Raw genomic sequence first — 9,345 nt, 5'->3', positions numbered from 1 at the left:
ATCCATGATGATGTTAAACAATATAGGGCTTAGGCTGTCTCCTTGTCTAATTCCTGTGTTGACGGGTATTCTCCTTGTTGTTCTATTTTCTGCTTTCACGAGTGTGTGATTGCCGGTGTTTAGTTCTCTGATGATGGACACAATATTCTGATGAATTTTCCTTTCTTCTAGGAGTTTTATGATGTCTGTCAGTCTTACTTTATCAAATGCTTGGGTAAGATCTATGAAACACATGAACACCGGTTTGTTGATTTCAATAGCTTTTTCGGCTATTTGGCGGAGTATGAATATGGCATCTATAGTGGATCTATTGTGTCTGAAACCTTGCTGCTCCTCACATATTCCCGTGCTGGGAATATGTGAGGAGCAGCAAGGTTTCTTGTGTTTCTCTAAGATTTCTTGTGTAAGTTTATTAACGTGAAGTCCACATTGAGATCTTAAAAAAGAACAGTTTTGCAAATAAGCGAAGATGGCATGTCATACTTTACAAATTGCTTAATATCTCAAAACTTCGTTTTTGCAGATACGACTTCCTGTCTTAGCAGGGCACTATTGAGCTAGCTGGAGTTTGTTCCGGTAGATGTGTAATAATGTAGAATGATGATTTCCTAAGACAACTAATTTTTCAGGTTGCTCATTGGTTGGCATGTATCTGGTATTCAATTGGTCGCTCCGATGCAGACAACGGCGTCCAATACAGCTGGCTTTGGAAACTGGCCAACATCACCCAAAGTCCATATTCGTACGTTTGGCCTAATGACTCCAGGTATGAAACCCACTCAGCTAAATAGCGATGTAGCTAAATAGCGATGTAGCAGGGCCTGAAACCAACGGCCGTCGCTTTATAGCTATAGTGTTGACGCACATCCCGCAAATCCGGTTTTAGCATTCATGTTCTTGCTAACGTTCGACGATTAATTCGCTGGAAAACCGATCCGGTTTTCGGGCTTTTGGAAGTCGAACGGTTCGATATTGAGAAGCTCTATTGGGAAGAACTTAGATAATTAATAATGTTTTTCCTAGTTCTAGCATTGTAGGACGCATATAATAGGGGGCTACTATTTCAGCACTCCGGAACTGATTAATGGACCATCGCGGAAGACGATGTACGTTACGGCCTTGTACTTTACGATGACCTGCATGACTTCGGTTGGTTTCGGCAATGTGGCTGCCGAGACTGATAATGAAAGGATCTTCACTATCTGTATGATGATAATTGCAGGCAAGTTTTCTTTAATATGCAAATTCGATTTAAAAATCGCATTTATATGCAGGGTGTGCCGTGAGCACAGATACATTATTTGACTCAATAGAAGACTTTAGTTTTATTAAGAAAAAATGTCTGGCTCCACTGCTATTGAAGATCAAAGTTCTTTAAAAAATTTATGTAATGTTCTTTAAAAAACTTTTTATTTCGCAGCTGGAATCACCTACTAATTTTTTTTTCAGTTCATGCAATAAAATCTTGAAGCATTCATAGTTTTTGCACAAAAAATGATTTTTGTTTCCTTGCTATTTAACAATTTCACCCATCTTAGGCTCGGTCGGCTTTTGGAAGCGTTTGCGTCCGAATTGCGTTCATCAGAAATCTCACGAATAGAAACACCGAATTTTTAGCAAAATATGGCCCTTACGTAGGAACGAATCCATAGCAAGTTTCATTTAAAATCCATCTGATCGCTTTGTCGATATTACGAAAAACGTAATTAAAATTTTGTTAATGTAAAAAATTAATGAACGTATAAAATTGTCAGTTGCAAGAGAACAGAAATGTTTTTATTACAGTTCTTTCAGCTTCTGCTATGTTACTGTAGCATTTCCCCTGAACTAATCGCATATCAGCAAATTCGTGAAAGGAAATTCAAAGTAAGTCACAGTTTGACAAATTATTGTTATTATTGACAAGGGCTATCCACCTGTAACTATCTGTTAATGGCAAAAAACATCTTTTTGAATGCTTAAGTATTCCAATAGGCTGCCAATCCAACGTGGGATTTTTTCAAAATAATTCTTAATAACAAAGTTGAAATTCGATCTTCAACTGTTAATATCTTCTAGAAATTTTCGTAAATGAAAATTTCAATATTTTTCTGGTACTCCCCAAGGGAGCCTCTATCACCCCTTAAAAGGAATGACGCCAATTTTGAATCACCCTGTATACAGTGTCAAAAGGATACTGCGATATTCTTTGCATCAAAAGAAGATGATCCAAGCTTGTATTAACAAAAATTGTCTGGCTTCTCTTCTAATGATGGTCAAAGTTAAAAAAATATTATTATTATTATTATTAAAAAATTTATCTTTTTTGAAATATCAGGAGAATCGTACGATGTATTTTGGTGAAACTCGCTTTGAATTTGTTCTTATGTAAGACTTATATTTTGATGAAACAAGCGAGTTCAGCCGTTTTGGACAAGTGATGAATTCTTGAGTGTTCTGGTACAGAAACTACCAAAACTTTTTATTTGGTGGATGAAATCAACTCATTTTTTTTTGTTGATGCACTAATAATTTATTCACGATTTTGTGCTCTTTGTAAAATCTTGCAACATTCACAGTTATTGCAAAAAAAATATTTCTGTTTTCTTGCCACTTAACAATGTTAGACATTAACTGAAGACAGATCGTCTTCTTTTGATCCAAAGAATATCGCAGTACTCTTTTGATCATGTGCTTACCGGACACCCTGTATAAGATTTTACAAAAAGGACGAAAACGTCTAAAGAGGATTATTGCATCAACTAAAAAAAATCAGTTGATTCCAGCAACCAAATAGTTCCAAACTTCTGGTAGTTTTTGTACCAAGACCGTCAAGAATGCCTCACTTGCCCAAAGCCGATGGAACTCGGTTGCTTCATGAAAATGTGGGTCTTGCAAAGGAAAAAATTCACAGCAAGACTCATTTAAATACAGCGATTCATTCTCTCGATTTGACAACAAAACATGTTTCTTCTGAAGAACTTTGACCATCAGTAGCAGTGAAGCCAGACATTTTTTCTTAATAAAACTTCAGATTCAGAAAAGTCAGATCGTCTTCTTTTGAGAAAAAAACTGTCGCTGTACCCGTTTGATCATGTCCTTACGGGACACCCTGTATATTAACTAAATGTTGTCTCTACACTTAAGGCAGCTAAATAATAAAATCCATCTTCAATTCGACTGAAAAAATGAAAAGGACGAAAGATCCAGACCAAAAAACTTCCCTACGAGGCTGCTTGTGTCGATCGTTCCGGCAAATCGCATTTAACGGCGTCGCTGAGAATGGCCTACTAACCCAAAGAGCTGTCCAAGTTTAATAAATCATGCAGCTTTGCGATCCATCGTTTGCTTTGAGAATATCCCTGATCGTTCAATATCAACATATTTTTTTGCAATTCATATCTGCTACTTTATTATGTTAATAACCAGGCGAAGCCGATTTTTGATGTTCAGGACGTCGGGTCAATCGACAACGTCCATAGGTTGAGTGAATTCTGACGAAATTTACGGGACAAAATAAATTTCATTTACAGCGGCGCCAGGAAAACACTTGGAAGAATCGAAAAATCACCCTTATGATTTCTCTCAAATCCATTTCTTATGGCCGTCTGATTCCGGATTATGGTTAGCTGATTTACGAGTTATGAATATTGGCTCTATGGATTATTGCCCCTCCAGGGCTGCAGCTAATTTTCGTCGCTTTGTCATTTAGCGATACTCTGGGGGTAGATACGCTTTCACATGCCCATACTTTCGATCCTGAAAAGTATGGTTGTCGTGTCGAGACCCACCAAGAGGGTGATTTACGGTTCCATAATATTCCATTAACGGACCGAGTCAGTTTCATGTGGCTATTTTATTGCAGCTTTGCTGTATGCGACAATCTTCGGTCATGTTACCACGATAATTCAGCAGATGACATCGGCAACAGCAAAGTATCATGATATGCTTAACAACGTGAGGGAGTTTATGAAGTTGCATGAAGTGCCCAAAGCCCTTTCGGAACGTGTTATGGACTACGTGGTGTCCACCTGGGCTATGACTAAAGGTCTGGACCAAGACAAGGTAGCAGTTTAATTGGCAGATTATTTTTCCTTAACTCAAGTTGCTTGATTTCCAGGTGCTGAATTTTTGCCCGAAAGACATGAAAGCAGACATCTGCGTCCACCTCAACAGGAAAGTGTTCAACGAACATCCAGCTTTCCGGTTGGCGTCCGATGGATGTCTCAGAGCCTTAGCAATGCACTTCACAATGTCCCATTCAGCGCCCGGAGACTTGCTTTATCATACAGGCGAATCAATTGACTCGTTGTGCTTCATTGTAACCGGATCGTTGGAAGTGATACAAGACGATGAAGTTGTTGCTATTCTAGGCAGGTCAACTGGGATTTAATCTTAAAATTATTTACGATCGTTCAGAGTTTTGTATAATTAAGTAGTTGGTAATTGTTTTCCATTCCCAGGAAAGGGCGATGTCTTCGGAGATTCCTTCTGGAAAGACAACGCTGTAGGCCAATCGGCGGCCAACGTCCGCGCGCTTACTTACTGTGATCTGCATACTATTAAGAGAGACAAGCTGCTTGAAGTGCTAGACTTCTATCAAGCTTTTGCCAACAGCTTCGCCAGAAACTTAATTCTTACCTACAATCTCAGACATCGGCTCATATTCCGCAAAGTGGCCGATGTTAAGCGGGAGAAGGAGTTGGCTGAGCGCCGCAAGAACGAGCCGCAACTCGATCAGAACCAGGATCATTTGGTGAGTGAACAGGGTTTTTTGACGGTTTTTAATCCCGGTGCTTTGCAGGTGAGGAAGATTTTTTCAAAGTTCCGAAGGGATCGGAGTCAAGCAGCAGCTGCAGCCGCCAGCAGCCAAAGCGACGTTGAAAAGGGGAGTGAAGATGGAAGCGAAAAAATAACCAGGGTAGTTTCCACTACGAAACTGTCCTCAGTTGCGGAAAAAGACGACAGCAGTGGTGGCGGAGTAAAGACAACAGTTACCAGGCCTTGTTCAGGTAGCTTTTCCTAAATATGTTCGAATTTGTTTTAATGGCTGGGGTTTAGTGCGGGGCAGTAAATGGAGCAGGCTGCTGGGATCGGCGAGTTTGGATTCCGGCTCAGAATGCTCAAACCAAACGAGCGCAGCATTCCAAAGAAGTCTCAGCGCCAAAGATCCGAAAGATCGCCCAAGTTCCTCGTCGTCTGGCAGTTCAGGGAGTCAGCCAACTGCCGGGTCGGGCAATAAGATTTTTCCCAAGTTGCAAAAAGTTTCTGCGACTTCCAGTCCAGGTGCAAAACTTCTCGAATTGAAATTGCTAAGGAATCAATATTGGCTTTTCCAGCGATAACTCGACAAGATACTATTGACGAAATGGTGGAGGTCGATCAACCCCGAAATTTGTCTTTGAGGAAGATGCAGAGCTACGACTGCGGCTTGCGTGATCCCTCAACTGCATCAATGTATCAGACCGCCGTCCCAGACCCTCAAATTGCTCCAGTAGAATATAAAGAATTGTTGACAAATCTTATGGATTTTAAGGTAGAGTTCATGCTATAGCATAACCAACTATTTTACTACGGCTCTCATACAAACGCGAACTGTTTAACATTCCAGGTAGACGTTAAGCTGGAAATTCAGAAAATGAACCAAAAAATGAACAAAATGGAAGAGATGTTGAGCGAGATTCTCAAGCGACTGAATCCAGAAAGTGGTTCTAGCTCGCAATCGCCCAGTGATTCGGCGGACACGTTAAAGAAGTCTTCCACTAACGGAACACCTGTTGAAAGACCCACTGATTTCCTTCCAAAGGCGGGATGTTCGAGCGAAGGTACCGGTCTTGGTACCGTAATACTCAAAAAGCGCAGATCGAAAACTAGAATCAAAGGATCAGCTCCACAGGTAAAGGATTCTTCTGAGGCGTGTGTGGAAAATTTGAATTTTCGAATTGTTATAGATTCCAACTCCCACTAGTGGTAAAACTGTTACTCCCGATAGTTCGAGCCCAACGGAAACCAGGCTCCATCAAGAGCCTGTTCCAGCCCCGTCCTCGCGCAAGCCCAAGGAATTTCTTTAACGATTGCTGATCCCCTCCTTAAACTTAGGTCTCTTAGCTGTTGTTTAGCTGTTAAGTTTTTTTATATGAACAGTTTTTTTAATAATATTTAAGAAAGTGGATCCGCCCAACTAAAGACTCTTTGGCGACCAAGCCTTTAGATGCGCGGGTCTGCATTAAGTGCAATATATTTCTATTTCTACAAAACCAACAAAAAGAACTATTGTTAATTGTTTAACATTTACTCTATGCCTTTTAAGATATTCTAAATATAATTTAGATTTAAATTCATGCTGCGAGGTGAATCGCGGATTTATTCACGCCTGTGAAGCTTTATGCGAAAGGTGCTCTTTAATTTAACAATCTAACTTACTGGCTTTGTGTTCACATTTTCTCCTCACAAATCGAATGGGGTTTTTAAATGTGATGAGGGAAGTGGGCATTAGTGGTGTACTGCAATATGGGCTGTTTTTTATGTTGACCAGCAGTTCATTTGGTAATTTTCAAATGCAAAGCAATAGCTGCATCAGTCTTATCTAGTCATTTCCCGCTGTGGGTAACTTGGTAAACCTTAATCGCGTCTTGTAGTACTCTCTAAACCGTCACAACCCTTCTGTTGAACAATTGAAAGGAATATTAACGTAGTTCTAACCTAGCAGTAAGAAAGACAGAATTTTAAAGAAATATGAGCTAATTAGTCCATATTCTATCAGCCACTTTAACATTCCTGACCTATTCCGAGACACATGTAGATTCTTCAAGTCTAAAGTTAGATAATAAGGTTACAACTAGGTAAACCATGTAATAAAGCAAAGAAAGCAATTTTAGACGCATTTTAGTTAAGGATCTTTTCTACGAAACTATGTAAATTGGGTACGAATGTGAGGGTATTGAGTGGTGGCAGTAAGTTTTCACATTTCAGTTAAATAAGCGCGAATTTAGAGGCTGTCCCTACCTTTAAATAAATTTTACAAAATCCAGGGTTTATTGTTGTGTTATACCTTTTTTTCAAAGTAGCCTGACGTCTCTTTAATTCCTGTACTCGTTTGCAGAAAGGTTTTCATGTCAATTATGCGATTTAGAACTTTATCACACTACAATAAATCATGGATAATTCTAAATGGTTAATTTCGATAGGAAACTTGATATCTGTTATTTTGGTAGCAGTTTTTTGGTAGTGTGCCCCGGTGTCCAAGCATTTTTAATCAATTCGTGTTAGACTTTCAAAGCTTTTGTAGGTCATATACCAATTTTCTATACAAGAACCTTCCAAAAGCAGAAATCCAGTTTCCACTTCGATACCTGTACCTCAGAAATAACTGCAGTTTTAATGCGGTCTATTTCCAAATTTTTATCACTACTTGGGCGTTGGTCTTTGAAAAAATAAGAATAGTTACTAAAGAAAAATTTTGAAGTTTCATCCATAAGCAGCAATCGTAATTGTCCGTTTCGGTGGTTTCTGAGGTATACCGCTGTATATGTAAGAGATCTTGAGCGATAATTTCTTATGAGGTCTATTAAATTCAAACAATACGTTGTTGTAGTTGAACATGTTTGTAAAAATGCAAAATAAACAACTTTGAAATAAAACCGTGGTTTCAGCTGCAAAGTGAAACGTTTTCAATAACTTTCACCACCAACCTGAACTTGCTTTGTCTAATCTCATTAGATATCGTGAAACATTTTTCACGTTATAATAACAACAGCAGACATTTTCTGAAGAGCAAAAACATGTTGCCTAAATTCGTGCTACTAATTTTACGGCTTCTGTGTCCAATGCTCCCCCTAATTGGCCCCATATAGGTGACACCCAGGTGTGTTTTGTCCAAATAACGAGGCGCTAGATAATCGTTTGGCTTAGACGACATATGTACCCATATCACGTTCCTAAATTAGATGTATTCAAGCGACAACATAATTGATCAAGAGGATTTGGAAATAAAAAACGAGACGGACCAAAATTGGAGTTTTAAGAGTGCAACATTCACAGCAGTTTGAAAAAAATTACGATAAATTGTCATCATTTGCCCAACCATGCCTTAATCGAAACTTGAGGTTTCGAAATACACGAGGAAGAAAGTTAACTTAACGTTTCGCCGATACGAAAAAGTATTTTGCTTAAAAGTTGCTGGATTGCTTTGGAAGTTGTGGATTGATAGCAGAAAAATATTTGGAATGTTTGATTATAAGACTGTGGACGTTTTTACGTTTATCGTTTCGCCGAAGTTTGCAGGTAATAACTTTTACTCTGTATTGCTTAGAAATTTGTTTCACCACCGAAAAGCCGATCATTCATCATATGTTTTAGTTGAACTTCTGTATCATACTCCGTGTTCGAAAAAAATCGATTTAACCAAAAAGATTATAACTGAAAGTAGTCAAACCACAAACTGTTTTTTTAAATATATATTCTAAAGGTGGTAATAGTGCTGTAATAATACTATAATAGATAATAGTGCTGAACAACGTATTGTTCAACAAAAAGAAGATATTTTGAAAATAAATTTTAACCCCAATCTTCAGCACATTCACTCCCTTCTCGAATGGGAAAGTTCGTAATTATTGACTTCAAAACAAAAATATTGGAAATTTCTCGCCTGTCTACACACACGAGCTCCTTCTGTTCCACAAAAGTAAAATTCCATTACTATCGGGTAATTAAGGTTGAATTATAGTCCTGCCACCAAAAGCTTCTACCACTTTCCCTAACCCCTGCCACCCCGATACAGCATGCAGCTTCTTTTGAGCAGTAGAGATAAAGAATAAGTTGAAGAGGAGCCGTATAACTTTCTAAATCATTTAAGAGACCGAGCAATTGTGCCATGACAGAACAGAATGATTGACGAATTGTTTTGGCAATACTTTATTTATTGTTTTTCGGGTTAAACAAAGACGAAATAGTCACGGTGTGCGGAGTTTCTCTTCGTTGCTTTGAATTCAGGGCGGGAATCAGTCAAAGGAACAATAGAACCAAAAAAAACATATTAAGTGAAAGTACAGTTGGCAACACATAAAACTAGACGATGAATAATAAAAAAAATAGTCTAAATTGAACAATTACAATAATCACTATTGGCACATTTTAAAACCAGCAGACTTGATTTGCTGCTATTGCAATTAAATCCAAGAACACTGGGTTGAGAAGGATAAAAACTTTGATCTCGATTTGCCCTTAAACGAAAAGATTTTTCTAGTCGGGTGAAGAGCACTTGTTTGTCTAGAATACGCTCCATAAGTGGTGACGTCAGAAATTTGACAGATTCAGAGACTGTATCTAAACAAACTAAATTTGCATTGAGATTAGATACGAAGTTTC

The 9,345-nt window shown here is 38.5% G+C and overlaps 1 protein-coding gene across 5 annotated transcripts in view; it reads left to right on the top strand.

The window, feature by feature from the left end:
* LOC109535509 (potassium voltage-gated channel protein eag) overlaps positions 1 to 7,619 on the top strand; it is a 36,837-nt gene extending 29,218 nt beyond the window's left edge. For all 5 annotated transcript variants that reach the window (XM_048670266.1, XM_048670264.1, XM_048670265.1 and 2 more), the window contains 10 exons: positions 630 to 766; positions 1,068 to 1,222; positions 3,845 to 4,044; positions 4,100 to 4,352; positions 4,443 to 4,735; positions 4,784 to 4,991; positions 5,041 to 5,265; positions 5,319 to 5,515; positions 5,591 to 5,875; positions 5,931 to 7,619. In XM_048670266.1, coding sequence (XP_048526223.1) covers positions 630 to 766; positions 1,068 to 1,222; positions 3,845 to 4,044; positions 4,100 to 4,352; positions 4,443 to 4,735; positions 4,784 to 4,991; positions 5,041 to 5,265; positions 5,319 to 5,515; positions 5,591 to 5,875; positions 5,931 to 6,050 — 2,073 coding nt within the window. In that variant the 3' untranslated portion in view covers positions 6,051 to 7,619. The remainder of the gene's footprint in view (positions 1 to 629; positions 767 to 1,067; positions 1,223 to 3,844; positions 4,045 to 4,099; positions 4,353 to 4,442; positions 4,736 to 4,783; positions 4,992 to 5,040; positions 5,266 to 5,318; positions 5,516 to 5,590; positions 5,876 to 5,930) is intronic.
* Positions 7,620 to 9,345: the final 1,726 nt, after the last annotated feature.

This window comes from Dendroctonus ponderosae, unplaced genomic scaffold, assembly GCF_020466585.1.
Source record: "Dendroctonus ponderosae isolate FM_Combo_2020 unplaced genomic scaffold, Dpon_F_20191213v2 Dpon_F_20191213_1, whole genome shotgun sequence".
In the NCBI taxonomy this organism is placed as follows: domain Eukaryota; kingdom Metazoa; phylum Arthropoda; class Insecta; order Coleoptera; family Curculionidae; genus Dendroctonus; species Dendroctonus ponderosae.
This window is presented reverse-complemented; position numbering and strand designations above follow the sequence as displayed.